This window comes from Vigna unguiculata, chromosome 9 (assembly GCF_004118075.2).
Source record: "Vigna unguiculata cultivar IT97K-499-35 chromosome 9, ASM411807v1, whole genome shotgun sequence".
Taxonomy (NCBI): domain Eukaryota; kingdom Viridiplantae; phylum Streptophyta; class Magnoliopsida; order Fabales; family Fabaceae; genus Vigna; species Vigna unguiculata.
Window position 1 is genome coordinate 3,566,921 of NC_040287.1, and position 17,833 is coordinate 3,584,753.

Here is a 17,833-nt window from a genome sequence, read left to right on the forward strand (position 1 = left end):
ATGAATATTTTGGAGTGAAATTGAAGAGTTTAGAAATTGGAGGGATAATGTCCAAAAATGATTTAATTTTGTATGAGATTTGTATAAGCTTACAAGGACAGATGTTGGCTTAAAGAGGCTAAAGCCTGCATTTGTCACCTACAAAAGAAAGTTGAACTAAGCTAGCTGCTTATTGGCACGCATGTCTTTAAACCTGTACCTCCTCTATCCTTCTAATAGCTTCCTTCATCTTTGGTCTTTGATCAGGATCATTCTCGGTGCAAGCAACCCCAATTCGGAGAAGTTTCACCATCTGATTGCGTGAGTTTGTGTCGTTTGACGACAACTCTGGATCGATCATCTCTGCTTCTGTTCCCTCCGAAACTGCAGAATGTGCCCATTGCACAACATCAGTCCCACCCTTCCCATTGCTGTGATACTGAGCAGGGAACTTTCCAGCGATCACTTCCAGAATGATGATTCCGAGGCAGTAAACATCGGTCTTCTGTGAAACTTTCTGGTTCTGCACAAAGTCTGGGGTTTTGAAGGCAAACAATGCCTGCACTGCAACATTCGGGTTCACCAGTGGCTGAAAGGCATAGTCACTCAAAAGAGGCTCGTAGTCATCACTTAGGAGGACATTGCAAGATTTAAGGTTGCCGTGAGGCAAGTCGTAGGTGGAAAACTCGGTGTAAAGAAAGCCCAACCCTCTTGCAATTCCCTTCACAATCTTCAAACGAATGGGCCATGTCAATTCAGAATGGGATAGACCTCTATCACCATGCAAGACGTAGAACAAGCTTCCTTTGGGCATGTACTCGGTGATGAGGAGCTTCTCCTCCCTACGGTAGTGGTAAGCGAGGGGAGTGATGATGTTACGGTGTCGGATCCTGCCGAACTGTCTCATCTCGGCGTCGAACACCTCCTTCCCTATCTTATTCATCTCCCTCATCCTCTTCACCACCACGCACAGCCCGCTCGCCATCGCCGCCTTGTACGCCGACCCCAGCCCACCGTTCCCCAGCACCTCCGCCGCCGCCTTCATCATGTCCTGCAGCCCAAACACCCCCCTCATCTCGTTCACCATCACGATGTCCCCCCTCTTGTTCTCCCTCCTGTCACTCACGCTCCCCCTCGAGCTCGGCACCTGCACCTCCACCGCCTCCTCCGCGCTGCTGCTCCTGCTCACCGGCGTGAACTCCACCCGCCGCTTCCGCGTCAAAAACAGAAACAACAACGCCGCCAACGACGCCACCATCAGCACCACGATCACCTTCCTCCCCCACCCGTTCCCGTACTCCTCGTCTCCCACGTTGCTCGCCACCGAGTACGACGTGTTGGAAGCCTCGCACACCTTCACCAACGGCTTCCCGCACAGAGCGTCGTTTCCTACGAAAGAGTCCACGGTGAACGTCGCCAGATTCTCGGGAATGGGCCCTTCCAGTTTGTTGAAGGAGAGGTCCAGCGATCTTAGCTGTTGGCGGAAGTTGGGGATTAAGCCTGCGAAGGAGTTGTACTCGAGGTGGAGCTCTTTGAGGAGGTCGAGCCGGGTCAGGGATTGCGGGATGCTGCCGGAGAAGCGGTTGCCGGAGAGCCAGAGTTTCTTGAGGGAGTTCAACGGGGCGAAAAAGTCGTTTGGGATTGTCCCGGAGAAACGATTTTGGGTTAAAAGGAGGGACTTGATTGAGCCCAGTTTGTTGAACTCCGGGATTGGCCCCGAGAAGGAGTTGTTGATGAAGCTGAGGGTTCTGAGGCCGCGAATCTCCGCCAGGGCGTCGACGTCGATTGGTCCCGAGAGGCCCAAGTCGGAGAGGTGAAGGCCCGTTATGACTCCGTTGAAGCAGACAACGCCTAGCCAGGTGCCGGAGCAAGGCGAGACGTTGGGGATCCATGAGGAGAGAGAGCGATCGGCGTTGACAAGGGACTGCTTGAGACGGAGGAGGGATTCGGTTTCGGTTGAAGAAGAGAGAGCGAAGAAGAGGTGGAAGAAGAGGAGGAGGAAGTGGTGGTAGTGGTGGTGGTGGAGGCGAACAGCGGCCATTGGGTGGTTGTCGGAATAATGGACCGCTGCCCGCAGAGATTAAGGTTGTTTGTTTTTTGTGAGGGGGGTTGGTTTTGGGAAGGGAAAGTGAGGCGGGGTGTCATGTTGGAGGTTGGGTTAGTGTGGTTTTGGTGTTTGGGTGTGAGAGAGGAGAGAAGAGAGAAGAGAGGGAGATGAGTGATGATGGTGTGTTTTTGCCAGAAATGCCGTCGGAGATTCTAAGAATAGATGGAGGTTGCACTGGACATGGTGCTCCTCTGGTTCCTTCCGATATGTTTGGACTTCCTATACTATTGGTTTTCGGCATGGAAACTCTAAACTTGCCACATATTTTTTTCACTACACCTTTTTTCAATACTTTAGTATCTATAATTATATATTTTTTAAAAATTTAACATAATATTTAAAAACAACCACTCGCTTATTAAAAAAAAAAAGGATTTCTAACACATCTTGGATGAAATTTACCATTTATAACACTTCCTAACTTCAATCTCTATTTTACATTTTTTTTGTGTGACAATATTTGTGTTTTATTCCTGTAATTTTAATTGAGGTTTGAATTTAGATACTTAACTATAGGATTCTTAGCTTTTCATTTTGTATCAACTTGTCTAAATCATCATTTAAGGAAGAAATTAATTATCATTCAAGGATGAAATTAAGAATGCATTTCGCGGTTTGGTTCAATTTAAAAACTCAATCAAATCAATCATAAATTTTATGAATTTTAAGTTTTTCTCAGTTTAAATTTTATTTATGATTGTCTAAATCATCATTTAGGGACAACGTTAATTTAAATCATATGAAATTAGGTTTGGTTATAAGTTTAAATATAAAAAAAAATCAAGCATAACTATTTTTTTTTATTTGATTGGTATCAATTTTGCAATTTTATTTATAATTTTTTATCAGACATATATATTTTGTCTTATCATTCTAATATGAGAATCTAATGTTATATAATAATTTCCTTTTATATTTCAATATAATTAAAAACTAATTCTACTCAATTCTATGTATATTATTAAAGAGTTTATAATTTATTTACACACATTAACACTTTCTTTCTTTCTTTTTTTATTTGAAATGGTTAAAATGAAATATAAAAGTACAATATGTGATACAACGTAAGACAACCAAAATTTTCATCAAATTCAAAATATAAATATTAAAAAAAAAATCTCCGTATTATTTATTTTTCGGTAATATTTTACTTTGTTTTAACATTTTTTTTCTAATAAGGATCATTTCATTCATATGTTTCTACTCACGTATTTATAAACATAAACTAAATTAAACATTAAACTTTCTTATTGTATGATATTTCTCATACAAGATAATAAGTAGAGTAATAACTAATATAACAATATTTAAATAACTAATTTAATTTAGTTAGGAAAAATCACTTTCTTTAAAAGAATCAAGACTTGGTGTCAATTGTAAAGTTCACATTTATAAAAAAAAAAAGTACATATTTAAAAACTGATATTGTAATACCATATGTTCATCCAGATCCATATCCTCTTTTCTTCAAACTATATATAATAATAGCTCTACCGCGTGAAAGCCTGCATTTTGAAGGGAAACAAAATTCACAATATTTATAAAATACTTACGAAATTGTATTTTAAGTTTTTTTGAGGAAATTAATGAAGGAAGAAAAAATTACCGAGAAAACGTTGCAGTGACCAGGGTCAGCAAGGTGAGCCATCAAATTCTCAACAGGATCTGCTCCAACGTAAATAGCTTGAAACCAGAACCCTACAAATGCCAACATTGCAAGTCTTCCATTCTTTATCTCCTTCGTCCTCAACACCATCACTGGTTCAGGTGACCCACGACCCCAGTCCATCGGGTCAAACCACAGCCCACCCGGGTACCCGACATCGGGCGTCGGGTTCGTGATGTGAGGCACTTTGGGCTCAATGTCAACGCATCCCGGGTTAAGCATGTCGGCCCATCTTCGACCCTCAACCCAGCCCATCAGGCCCATTTGCACCACGAACAGCGTTGTGTTGTCCGTGAAGTACTCTCGCGCACCGGCATCGTACCAGTTGAAGTTCTCGACATAACCAAGTCTTTCGAGCAGCTCCGGAACCAGAATTCCAAACACTGCAAGCATCGCCCATCTTCCATGCACTAGTTCTGCTTGAGCGAACCACTTTAGCAACTCTGGATCAGACCCTGACCAGACAAAAACATAAAACAACATGGGTTTCGGTTAAACACAACGCAACATTGTACAGAAGTAAAACTAACGTGTGTAGTGTATATATACCTAATCCAAGAGGGTCAAAACCGAAATCACCGGGAAGACTGCAGCAGACAGAAAATTGAAGCAATTAAGCCAAATTCTATTTATTACAAATCAGAAACTTTTGTACACAAACCTGCCATCAAGCCACTCGGGAGGTGAACTACCGGGGAACCACAGTGGTCTATCTGGAGGAAGTGGCTCACACACGGCTGAGACTCCTTTTGTTGCATTTGTCGTTGTTCTTCTGCTCAAACCTAGCCATGTCCCTGTTCTTTCGGCCAAATTAACCTTTTGACGTATTTCTCTGCATCCGCAGAAAATAATGAAACGGTTAGGAGCAACACAACAGCAATAGAATGGTGGTTGAAGTGGTTGAGCCAGCACCTGTTTGGAAGACTTGACAATGCGGTGGAGGAAACTGCTAAAGCCATGAATGAGATGAGAGAAAGTGTTGTGTGGAATGGAAAAATGCAATAGAAGGGTCACGTTTGTGTTTTCTCTGCCTTTATCTGCTATATCCAGATGATGGATAAAATATGAAACGAGGGCCAATGGTATATGAAACCCACACGTGGCACGTATATAAGAGTCCATGGAAAGATAGATAATTGTATAGTATGGCCTACTGTCGGACCAAGGACCATCGGTCAAGCGGATCAAGGACCATCGGTCAGGTGGACCTTCATTTATGAAGACAATCGACAGGACGCACGACCTATCGGTCGACCACACCAAAACCTGGATCAATAATCAAGTTTAAAACACAATTGGGTCATGATTAAGAAACTCTAATCACAGGCCCAAACCAAAAACTATAAATAAAAGCCCAGGGTAGGTTGGTAAACACCTTCAACTCGCATTTTATTACAGCATATACTGCTACCTACCGATCGGTCTTAAACTGACTTAAGCATCGGAGCCTTTTAGACAGGTACCCCGATCGCCCGACCAGCCGAACGGGAGGAGAGCCGAGCTACGGAGGGAAATGTAGGACCTGGATGTTAACTGTGGGCGGATCCGAGAAGAGCTTGACTGGACGACCGAGCGGCAAGAGAAAGAATTGTATAAACTCGTTAAGGAGGACGTCAAACAAGAGGAGAAAAAAGGTAATTTAAGTGTTGATTGTAGGTGCTTGATCCCTACACCCGAAAAATAATAATAAAAGTATATTTTTGAAGACAAAATATTTCATTTTTTAAATTCATATTTTCTACAAAAAAATGTTGGTTAAATAATTTTAAAAGTTAATGTATCTATTTAAGATATTAACCCGCAAATTCGAGTTCAGAACAGGGCACAATCTGCTTGCATTAATTTGCCGGACACTTATTCCTATTCTAACAAAATTACTTTTTAGGGCAGAAATAATACAGTTGTTGCATTGATCGGTCAAACCTATCGAATATCATTATTGAACCTTGTCCTCGAGATCTGGGTGGAGTGTTGGGCTTAACGTGGATAGAGCAAAGAAAGGTATTTCGGCTGAGGGAATTTTTTCCTCCACCCTATGTTTTTCTCTTGCACTCGATTTTTAAATTAAGTAACTTTATATGTATGGAAAATGAGTATAAATTATAGAACTTACAAGTTACAGGTGAAATAGGTTCATTAAGTATTTAAAGATAGTTTCTCCAAAATACATAATACAATAGTATTTAGTACAATTATTTGTTTAAGGATAGCATATTGTTGTACAATAGTATTTTCACTTATTCTGGGTGTGATAAATATAAGTTATTGTTTCTGTTATAGTTCTGTGGTATTGTGTGCAGGTGTGTATGTGTAGGAAGAACAAAACAAACAAAATTATTTAAAAAATAAAAAATACCTACATTAGGTATCAATTATAACCAAAATAATCTATGCCAAAATATTTTTCTGCATGGATGAATCTAATGGTATATAATTATTTTGTGTTTAAATTATAATTTTATATTGTACAATTTATTATACAAATTTGAAAAATAATATGAAATGCAAACTACATTTTAGATTACGGAATTCGTAATTCAAAATTATATTTTAGATTTTACAATTCATAATGCAAATTTACAAGACAATTCATAATCTAAAATACATTACGGATTGTACAATTTATAATGTAAATTTTGAAGACAACACGAGTAGAGATGTCAAAAAAATCTTTACTTGTGGATATTCGCGCATAAAACCTGTAACAGATAAGAAATGAATATTGAAAATGGATACCCACGGATAACGGGTACGAGTATCAAAGTATCCGTACCCGTGATACTCATACCTGCTACACTCTAATTTAAATTAAAAATAATTATTAAAACATTAACACATTGATTTTGAATAGGTTATTTTTTATCAATTGGTTTTAAAAAATCTTCATTTATTTGTAAATCGTCATTCAACACTATCTAAATGAGTTATTTTTACTTTGTTTGAAATTTATAAAGGTTATACATTGTATTTTTATTTAAATTTATGGTTAAATTTTTTTATTAAATATTAAAAAAAATTTACAAATACCTGCGGGTATCCATGAATATCCTTGGATATTAGCAAAATATGCAGTACCCGCAAAATGGATACCCATACGAATATGGATACGGGTACGAGGTGGATATTTGTTCAATGGGTAAAGTACGGAGGAATTACTATTCGTACCCTACCCACCTCGTTGACATCCCTAAACACGAGGATGCAAAGTTTTTAATAAGGAATATCTAAGTCATTTCATTAATACTATGGAGGTGCAGGAAGAAAACATCGAGGTGCAACAAGAAATTTCCTAGGCTAATTTTAGTGTGGAAATATGTTTTTCCAAGGAATTAATCTTAGAAACTGATGCATCGGGGCAAGTATAGGTATAGTTTTGAGTCAAGAACAATACCTTATAGCTTTCTTTGAAGACGTTATTATTTTTTGTTTTAGAATAATATCTTGGTGGTTACCAAGATGTCCTAGTCTTTAGGAATTTTTCCTCTATTTCTGTTATTTTGTCACCACTAGCCTATGTTTACGCTAAGTGGATTCTTGCATTTTTTATTCAGTGTTTATTTAAACTGTGCTGCACATCAATAATAAGTAAGTCATTTGTTATCTGCGTTATTTACATATCAGTGTTAACAATTCGGTATCAAGAGCCTCCATTGGGCCTGATACATCAACATCAAAGTAGCAATCTTTGAGTTTTCGTTTACAGCAAAACAACATGACTTCAGAAGGAAGCTTTGTACAACCCGCTATTCCTAGCTTTGACGGTCACTATGACCATTGGAGCATGTTGATGGAGAACTTTCTACACTCTAAGGAGTATTGGGAGTTGATTGATCCCGGTTATGTTACAGTAACAGACAATATAACACATACCGAAGCCCAACAGAAGAAGATTGATGTGATGAAATTGAAAGATATGGAGGTAAAAAATTACCTCTTTCAAGCAATTGATCGCACAGTTCTAGACACCATTCTAGCAAAAAACACTTCCAAAGAAATATAGGATGCTATGAAAAAGAAATATGTTGGAAATGCAAGGGTTAAAAGGTCTCATCTTCAAGCTCTCCGCAGAGAATTTGAAGTTTTGGAGATGCAATTTGGTACCGTGACAAAGTATTTTTCTAGGGTTATGATAATGGCCAATAAAATGCGGACATATGGAGAGAACATGCTTGATGTCAAGGTGGTTGAAAAAATTCTTCGTTCTCTAAGGGAGAAATTTGATTATATTGTGTGTTCTATTGAAGAGTCCAAGAACATCGATGATCTTTCCATTGATGCGCTACAAAGCTCATTAGTGGTACACGAACAAAAATTTCAAAGACAGAATAATGAGGAATAGGCACTGCAAGTTGCTGAAGGGAGTCGACCGAGGAAGATGAAGAGCTCAAAGAAGAGGTCGAGGTCGTGGTCGTGGTTATTTTAACAAAAGCAACTGTTGAATGTTATCAATGCCATCAACTCGGCCATTTTAGCTATGAATGCCCTCGGAACAAAGAAGCTAGCCATGTCGAGACTATCGAGGAAGAAAAACTGCTATTAATGGCATATGAAGAGTCATTTGAGTTTAAAAGGAAAGAAGCATGGTTCCTTGATTCAGGATGTTTAAATAACATGTGCGGTGATTCAACTCTATTTCACGACCTTGATGAAACTTTTCGTCATTCCGTGAAATTGGGCAACAACACAAAGATGAACGTGATGGGAAAAGGGAGCATAAGGTTGTCGTTAGGTAGAGTAAATCTAATAATCACTGAAGTATATTATATTCCAGAGTTGAGAAACAACCTCTTAAATATGGGGCAACTCCAAGAGAAAGGCTTGGCCATTCTAATCAAGGAACGGAAGTGCAAGATTTTTCATCCAGAAAAGGGTCTGATCATTCAAACCAATATGAGTGCCAATAGGATGTTTTTCTCGTTGCCTTTGTCGTCAGTTAATCAATGCTTTCAAATAATCACCGAAGATTTATCACATCTTTGGCAAACAAGATATGGCCATCTGAGTTACAGTGGCTTGAGAACACTACTCAGTAAGAACATGGTACGTGGCTGATAATGTTAATTTTTACCATTATTCAAGCTATATTTCATTAGCAAAATCATCTCTTCCAAAGCTTTTAACCCACTTAATCCTCAATTTTACTTTACTTTTGTAAATAAATACATTTTGGGTTACATTCATCTAAATATACCACTAATCCCCATTTTTGTGTCCTTTTTGTAGATGGGAAGCTTTGTTCCAACAATCTAGACTAATGAGTGACCCGAAATAGCAAGGAGAAGAAGGAAAATGTCAACAGGAAGTGTCAAGCGACACAATGCCAGCGCCAGACGCAAGATGCAGCCAGCACCTGGCGGCAGAATGAAGGCTCCAGGCGACAGAGTGGCTCACCGCTTGGCGGCACCTGTACACCGCCAGACGGTAGATGCAGAGGTTAGCCATTGTTTTTTCGCTAGCGCCTGGCGATGAGAGGCTTCCGCCAGGCGCCAGTTTTCGCTGATATGGCAAGTTGGCCTTTTTCTTCTGCTTTCGCGAGGGGAAACTCATCTTGGACACTTTGGAGCTCGAGCAACGCAATTTGGAGCACTTGGAGGGCTGCTAGGGCTAGTGGGAACTACCCTTTCTTCCTCTTTGTATCTCCTTCCTCTTCCATTTCCGTTTTGTAAGCTTGAGCTCTCCATGACAATGGAGAGCTAAACCCATTTTTGTTGGGGTTAGATGTAGCCACTGAACTTTCATGTATTTTTGAATGATTTGAATATATAAATGCTTCTTCCATTGATTGCTAGTATCTTTGTTTATGTGCTTAAAACTTGCTTTGTTTTGACTATTCATTGCATGATATTTGGATCATTAGGTATTGGAAAATATCTCTTAAAACCTAGAATTGGAACAAGATACCTAATGGAACTTGTATCTAGGAATGGAACTTGACCCATTAGTTGTCTTAAACCCTAATTTGTAAAGCGGATTTGTTTATTTAGGGATTCAAGGAATTGACTCTAAATAAGGAAACCTAGGCTCATTCAACTAAGGAATTAGAATTTGAGTAGACTTGTGGGTTGACATTAGTAATTAATGGAGAAGAGTTTTATTGCTTAATATACATGAGAGTGAAGTAGGTGAAGTCTAACTCCAACAATATCAATCCATTGCATTTCTAGTCTTTACCATTTTCTAGAGTCTTTAAATATCCAAGTTCAATTTTCCTTGTTTATGAAAGATTTACTTTCTTACATACAAAACCCAAATTATGAATTCATTCATTAGTTTAAATTAGTCACTAATTAAGCAAATATTTAGTATACACGAGTCTCTTGGGAAACGATATTTTGGTCTTACTGGTTACTACTTGTGCGACTTGGTACACTTGCCAAAGTCTTAACAGTGGCCTCCCTCACCTTCCTCTATTAACTGAAATCTGCACTGATTGTATCAAAGGGAAGCAATATTGCGATCGTATTCCCAAGCAGAGTAATTGGAGAGCAACTCAGAAGCTGGAATTTATTCATGCAGACATATGTGGTCCCATCACTCCCATATCTAATAGCAACAAAAGGTATATTCTACTATTTATTGATGATTACAATAGAAAAGCATGGGTGTATTTTTTGGTAGAAAAATCAGAAACATTGCACTCTTTCAAATGCTTCAAGATTATGGTTGAAAAGGAGGCCGAAATATCAATTCAAATGAATTCAATGAATTCTGCAAAGAGCATAGGATAAAGAGGCAATTAACTACTGCCTTCACTCCACAACAAAATGTTGTTGCTGAAAGGAAGAATAGAACAATGATGAATATGGTTCGGTCCATGTTATCAGGTAAAAGCATTCCTAAGTCTTTCTGGCCAGAGGCAGTAAACTAGACTATTTATCTTTTAAACAGGTGTCCTACGCTGGTTGTGAAAGATGTTACAGTTGAGAAAGCATGGAGTGGTGTGAAATGTAACGTCCTAGCCGGAAATTACTTTTTAAAATAAATATGTCACAGCCTCATTTATTAAGCGCGATTTCCCAAAACATGCGGGAAAAAAAATTTAAGTATCGATGTTCAACGCGCTAACATAAATAAAAATAGTCGTAAAATGCGTAATACGATTAAGATTGTTTGTACAATTATTACAAAGAAAAACCATGGTCCAACATGAAAACTGGTGATAACAAAATCGCTGGAAGATCCCCACTCTGTCTCTACGTACCTGCCTGCTCACCTGCATTATCATCTGCTCCCATGTAACAAGTTACATGATCATCGCCACACACACACAGATAGGGTGAGCTCATTTAAATAAAACCAAACACATAAAATATTAAATACAACATCGCAACCTTAAAACCCCGAGTTAGTATTCTTCTCCCTTGTTCCTTACTTCTCCACTTCCAATACTTTCTTTATACGTCTATCATTTCTATACCCTTTAGGTGAGAACGATGATCGATCTTTGTTGCACGAGTGTCTACTCGCCCCTCCGACTATAGGCCACCACCTGATAGTCCACACGTGGGAATAACATTGCCACACCATCTCACTGTGACACCAAGTGGAGTTCCCCGAAACAAACATGAAGTTTGTAGCTGTTCCAGACTACCAAAGCTCTATCAGAATCACTCTGAAGAGGGCAATCACCCGAACCTCTCTGTACGAGCCACAACTCGCACACTCCACTGGACTTCCTAAACCACCGGGCTACAACCTAGAGTGGTCACATGTTACCCCAATACAAGATTACACTCGTAACTGGGCCCCTAGCCAAAGCATCGCATCATGAACATCCCCTAAAGCTGTGTAGAACCTTTCCTCACGCACCATCACTGAACCAAAACCGTTTGGCGCGCATCCCACGTCGCCAGGCACACACCAGGTTCAGACCACCTGATGGGCATCACACACCACCAGGCGCCACGCGCCTGCAGCATCATCACTGCATCGTCACCGCCGGGCGGACTCCACCTTGCCGCCACCGCCTAACGCACCTACCTGCACCGCCAGGCGCCACTGCACCTTCAGGACCTCTGCTATACCATACCGCCTGGCGGAACTACCCCTACCGCCAGGCGCCATGCGTCAACAGTGGCCACTGCCACTGATTTGTATTCCGTCCGCTTGGCGGCTCGCTCTCGCCGCCAAGCGCCATACCAGTAGCGCAATGCTACTGACTTTGGCACTTAAAACATATCCCAATGGATCTTAAATCATACCACACACAACTTATAAAACAATTTGGACACACCAAGCATAGTTCTATTTCTAGAATATCATACACACCTTTTTAATCAAGTAAATTGTAATTACCAATGTTGCACACACTTCTCCAAAATCACACAAACAATGTAGCAAATTAACTACAACATCCCATAAACATAATCTTCATATATCCCTACATGTTAATAAACTGAATTGCACTTGGCACTCTTCTCATTTATTAGCATACCATTTCATATAAATCTATCTCACCCTTTCTACCATATTAACATACCTTCTGAATCTAACTTACCACATACACCCAAATGTTCAAAGATCACTGCTATCTATATCACACCACCCACTTTCATTTAATTCAGTCTCCCTTAGTCTTATTTAAGTCAAATTATCCTTACCTGTTAAATTTTTGAATCTTACACATATAGTTTGTCCATTAAGTACCCAAGGACACAGAGCCCAAACAAAAATACATAAATCCACTAACTGGCAGGCCGCCTGGCGGCAGTTCATGCGCCGCCAGGCAGTGCATACACTTCTGGAAACTTCCCAGGTTTTTCCCGCACTGAACCACACCCCAAACCTTCCAATCCCAGTTTTCCCCCTCGTACAGACATATTTTTCCATCAAAGTATCATTCAGAATTCATATATCACCCACAGTAGCATCAATTCTGCAAAACCAACCTACCATCATTGACAAAATTCATGTTTATCTATCACTGATTCCATCATAAACCCTAACCCCCGATTCCAACTTCAAGGTCATACAATTTCCGCCAAATTCATAATTTTCGATCGTAATTCAGGGTAATAATAATATACGTGCAATAAACTTCAATCCACACATCATCACGACAATAAAACACCAAAACCAAAAGAATCTGGGCACGCAGTTTATGTCGCCTGGCGGGTCATCTTCAGCCGCCAGGCGGTTCACAGAAAGAAAAACCAGTATTTGATGTTCTGGTGTATGTGTTGCCTGGCGGGCTTTCACGATGCCGCCAGGCGGTTTCTAAAATTTCCAGAACGCGATGAATTTTAAAGAAACGCAGAGACAGTTGCATTCCATTCATCAAATTTCTCACAAGGCATATAATTCATCATACAAAACATCGAGAAAAACTCCCCTAACCTGGAATTCCTTCGCTTAAAATGACACGCTTGCGTTCTTTCATTGAATTCCAACAACTCCTCAAGCTCTCCCGCTGTCCAGCCCTTCAATCCCACTCTCTACTCATTGTTTCTCTCTGAATTCGTACAGCCCTCAATGCCCCAATTGTGCAAACTCCAAAACCCTCCTCTCTCTCTCACAATTAGCCTACGAAATTGCTTGTGATAAGTGTCATTCAAGACCATTATGGGATTGTTTTTCAGCCCCTTTGAATGCCTTAACGTGGTTGCTGGTGTTCTACCTCCTCTCTTCTTTGCCAAAAATCAAGTTTAGCAAAAAGAAAACTTAATTTAGATCTCACCAAGGTTTGAACCCCCAACCTTGCAAATATTAAGTCAATGCTAAACCATCAAGTCGATTCATGTTTCTTGCCAATTAACATAACTCAAATATTATATTCTTACTTAACACACACATTCATATTATTAAAACAATAATAATTAAATAACACATAAATAGCATACATAAGACTCGAACCCAAGTCCTCTTATACAATCAAAGTACTCTCAACCACATGAGCTAGCACTTTTCCACCTTACATCAACCATTATTAAATGCCATAAAGGCTTCCACGACCCGCATTTATTAACTAATTATTTATTTAATTAATTAAATTTCACGGGTCTTACATGAAACCTTTAGTTAGTTATTTCATAGTCTTTGGATGCATGGCACATGCACATGTTCCTAACGTGCGGAGAATTAAACTCGACAACAAAAGCACCACTCGTGTGTTGTTGGGAGTTAGTGAAGAATCAAAAGGATATAGGTTGTTTGATCCAATTGTTAAAAGATTTATTATCAGCAGAGATGTGATATTTGAAGAAGACAAGCAATGGGACTGGACTGAGACATAAGCAGTACCCGATTTGGAATGGAATAACAGTGAGCCCGAGAATGATGATGAAAAAGTAGCAGAAGATGATGAATCTGGTGGAAGTGAAGATGGAGTGTTTCAGCAATCTCCAAACAGATAGAGGCAAAGAGACAAACAACCGCCTACATGGATGGATGATTATGTTAGTGGTGAGGGTTATCAGAGGATGAGATCCACAAGGCACTAATGGTGTCAAGTGATCCCGTGTGTTTTGAAGATGTTGTAAAGATTTTCAACTGGAGATTGGCTATGAATGACGAAATCAATTCCATCACCAAAAATAATACATGGACACTTACCGAACTACTTATTGGAGTTAAAAAGATTAGAGTGAAATGGGTTTACAAAACCAAATATAATGAGCATGGATAGATTGACAAGTATAAGGCTAGATTGGTAGCCAAAGGGTATTCTCAAAAGCATGGAGTTGACTTCACAGAGGTTTATGCACCAGTTGCAAGAATGGATACAATGCGGATGATTATTGCTCTAGCTGCTCATCAAAATTGGCAAATTTTTCAACTAGATGTTAAATCGGCCTTCCTACATGGTGAATTAAATGAGGATGTCTATGTAGAGCAACCAAGAGGATATGAAAAGAAGGGTAGTGAGCACTTGGTCTACAAGTTGCACAAAGCCTTGTATGGGTTAAAGCAAGCTCCACGCGCTTGGTTTAGTCGAATTGAAGCTCATTTCATTGCTGAAGGATTTCAACGATGTGATAGTGAGCAAACTCTATTCACCAAGAAAAATCAAGACGAAAAAATTATCATTGTAAGTATCTATGTTGATGATTTAATTTCCACTGGCAATTATGCCATTATGATATCTGAATTCAAAAATTCCATGTTAAGAGAATTTGATATGTCTGATTTGGGGAAGATGAGATTTTTCCTTTGAATTGAAGTGTTGCAAAGGCCATGTGGCATTTATATATGTTAAAGAAAGTATGCATTGGAAGTATTAAGGAGGTTTGGGATGCTATATAGCAATGCAGTATGCAACCCAATAGTTCCTGATTGCAGATTGAGCAAAAATGAAAACAGAAATACTGTTGATGAAACTTATTTTAAGCAGCTGGTTGGAAGTCTGATGTATCTCACCACCATAAGACCTGACATGATGTTTATCACTTGCCTTATAAGCAGATATATGGCAAAACCATTGGACATTCATCTCCAAGCAGCTAAAAGAGCCCTACGATATCTAAAAGGTACTATAATTATGGAATTTATTATAAGACAACAGGAGATGGTAAGTTGGTGGGATTCACAGACAGTGACTATGCAGGAGATATAGAAGATAGAAAAAGCACATCTGGTTATGTGTTTTTAATGAATTCAAGTGTTGTCTCATGGTGCTCAAAGAAACAACCAATTGTAACTTTATCCACCATAGAGGCAGAATTTGTCAAGGAGTATGGATTAAGAGAATTCTAAAGGAGTTGGGACATGACTATAAAGACTGCACAACTATCATGTGTGATAATAACTCAACCATCAAATTGTCTAAAAATCCTATCATGCACGGCCGAAATAAACATATTGATGTTAGGTTTCATTTTCTAAAGAAATCTTACAAAGGAAGGCACAATTGAATTAGTTCATTGCAAAAATCAAGAATAGGTGACAGATATTATGACCAAACCATTGAAGGTTGATGTTTTTGAGAAGCTTCGGAAGCTACTAGGAGTGTGTGATATGACTGATATAAACTAATTGCCTCACTTCATAGCATTTAGTTTAAGGGAGGAAGTGAAGACGTTATTATTTTCTGTTTTAGAATAATATCTTGGTGGTTACCAAGATGTCCCAGTCTTTAGGGATTTTTCCTCTGTTTCTGTTGTTTTGTCACCACTAGCCTATGTTTACGCTAAGTGGATTCTTGCATTTCTGATTCTGTGTTTATTTAAACTTGCCGCACATCAATAATAAGTAAGTCATTTGTTATATGCGTTATTTACATATCAGTGTTAACATTCTTTTCCAAGCAACTTTCCCCAAGAATGCAGAAGCAGTCAACATATATATATAAGGGAATTTTATGCCATTATTGAAATTGTGGCAAAATTCAAAAATTATTTGTTGGGATATAGGTTTGTTATTAAAACATATCAGAGAAGCTTAAAGTCTCTTACAAAATAAATCATAAAATCCTGAACAGCAGAAGTGGTTGCATGTTAGGCTATGATTTCTCCATCGAATACAAGCCTGGAAAAGAAAACATTGTTGTTGATTCATTAACTAGATCATTTTTTATGGCATGGTTTAAGCCGAAAGTAAATATCATTTCAATCCTGAGGAAGGCATTACGGGAAGATTCACATAAGAAAAACATCATGGACTTATGTGTGTAAAACAAGAAGCCACATCCTAATTATTATGTGAAGGATGACTCGCTCATTTGGAAAGGAAGGCTAGTTATTCTTGCAGAGTATGACATAGTTAAGTAAATTTTGACAGAATTTCATTCATCTTGATCGAGGGACATTCTGGAATTGCTAGAACATTATCCATAATTGCTTCACAATTTTTTTGGGAGGGTATGCAACATGATATCCAGAAATTTGTCCAGGAATACCTCGTTTGTCAACAATCAAAATCATAATTTGCTTTACCTGTTGGATTACTCCAACCAAATATAGGAAGATTTGGCTATGGATTTTATCATAGGATTGCCCTGTTATAATTGGTTCACTGTAATTCTGGTGGTAATAGACAGGTTGCCCAAATGTACTCAGAAACTCTAATTTTTTATTTAAATTGAGAGGAAGAAAATTTATTTCTTAATAATGATAACATCGACTTCTACATATTTAATAATAAACCACGTACAAAACCTCTCGATACCGATTACATTTAATTTTACAAGAATCGCATAATCGATTCACTTTTAAAATATAAAAGGACTTGATTGAATTTTTGAAAAGGTAAGCAAGTTGAAATTAAGTATTTTAATTTAAAAAGTATAAGTAAGTCTGTTAAATAATAACAAGTGCAATTAAAATAAGAATTGTACAATTGACTTCCCACAAAAATACAATTGCAGGAAATAAAATTTAAACAACAATTATTACAATTAAAATTGTGAAATGATATATATGTTTTTCAATCACTAGCAATTATATCCATCACTTTCAAGCTTGTATTCGTTTCAGCAAGTTCAACTTTTTTATGTTTATCTTCAATACTCATTCTCAATTATCTTTTTCACATCACTCAAATTAATCATTAATGATGAAACTCCAAATAAAAAAGAGATTATTTAAATTTTTGTTTTTTGTTTCACTATATTTAAATTTTAGTAGCCTTCCATGACAATATTATATTTATTTTACTAATTTTTCTCACATTGACAATGAAAGAAGACATTACTCTTAATCGTGGCATTTCATTAAACACTTCTAACACAATTAAAAACATGAAATTTTCACTCAGCATCCAAAATTGAAGATAGAAAGACGGAAAATAAAGAAAGCCTTATTAAGTAGTTGCAATTATTTTCTTTTTCTTTCCACCATATGTTACGTTAACAAAGTAGATGAAAACATTTTTAGAAGAAAAAAAACTCATTAACAATCACATCTATGTCATAAACATATTTTTTTCACAAAGACTTGGATGTTTTTTACAACTTAGGAATACATAGTGTAAATGTCCTAAATAATTATACATGTGGATTACAATAGAGATGTACTATAAAGTTCAAGTGTAATTTATTCTATATTAGTTATTAATTTTTAAATAGTAAATATATTTTATGTGCTAAATTAAAGTCAGCTTACAAGAATTGAATCTTCAAAAGAAGTGTTTAATTGTAAAAATGCATC

At 38.0% G+C, this 17,833-nt stretch overlaps 2 protein-coding genes across 2 annotated transcripts; both read right to left on the bottom strand.

The window, feature by feature from the left end:
- On the bottom strand, window positions 1-2,351 carry LOC114162805 (pollen receptor-like kinase 3). The gene has a single exon (XM_028046779.1). The coding sequence runs from the start codon at window positions 2,018-2,020 to the stop codon at window positions 188-190; it is 1,833 nt and encodes a 610-aa protein (XP_027902580.1). The 5' UTR covers window positions 2,021-2,351; the 3' UTR covers window positions 1-187.
- Window positions 2,352-3,392: 1,041 nt separating this feature from the next.
- Window positions 3,393-4,799, bottom strand: LOC114162936 (photosystem I chlorophyll a/b-binding protein 6, chloroplastic). The gene is made up of 5 exons (XM_028046953.1): window positions 4,665-4,799; window positions 4,414-4,584; window positions 4,302-4,339; window positions 3,693-4,207; window positions 3,393-3,591 (listed from the first exon to the last, which is right to left on the bottom strand). Exons 1-5 carry the CDS (start codon window positions 4,709-4,711, stop codon window positions 3,577-3,579), a joined length of 786 nt encoding a protein of 261 aa, XP_027902754.1. The 5' UTR covers window positions 4,712-4,799; the 3' UTR covers window positions 3,393-3,576.
- Window positions 4,800-17,833: the final 13,034 nt, after the last annotated feature.

Excerpts from the sequence above, each read along its gene's own strand:
- LOC114162805 (XM_028046779.1), bottom strand. The coding sequence starts at position 2,020 with ATGGCCGCTGTTCGCCTCCACCACCACCACTACCACCACTTCCTCCTC.
- LOC114162936 (XM_028046953.1), bottom strand. The coding sequence starts at position 4,711 with ATGGCTTTAGCAGTTTCCTCCACCGCATTGTCAAGTCTTCCAAACAG. Across the intron at positions 4,340-4,413 it reads CCCGAGTGGCTTGATGGCAG|TCTTCCCGGTGATTTCGGTT; the intron begins GTTTGTGTACAA and ends TGTCTGCTGCAG. Across the intron at positions 4,208-4,301 it reads TTTTGACCCTCTTGGATTAG|GGTCTGATCCAGAGTTGCTA; the intron begins GTATATATACAC and ends TTGTCTGGTCAG.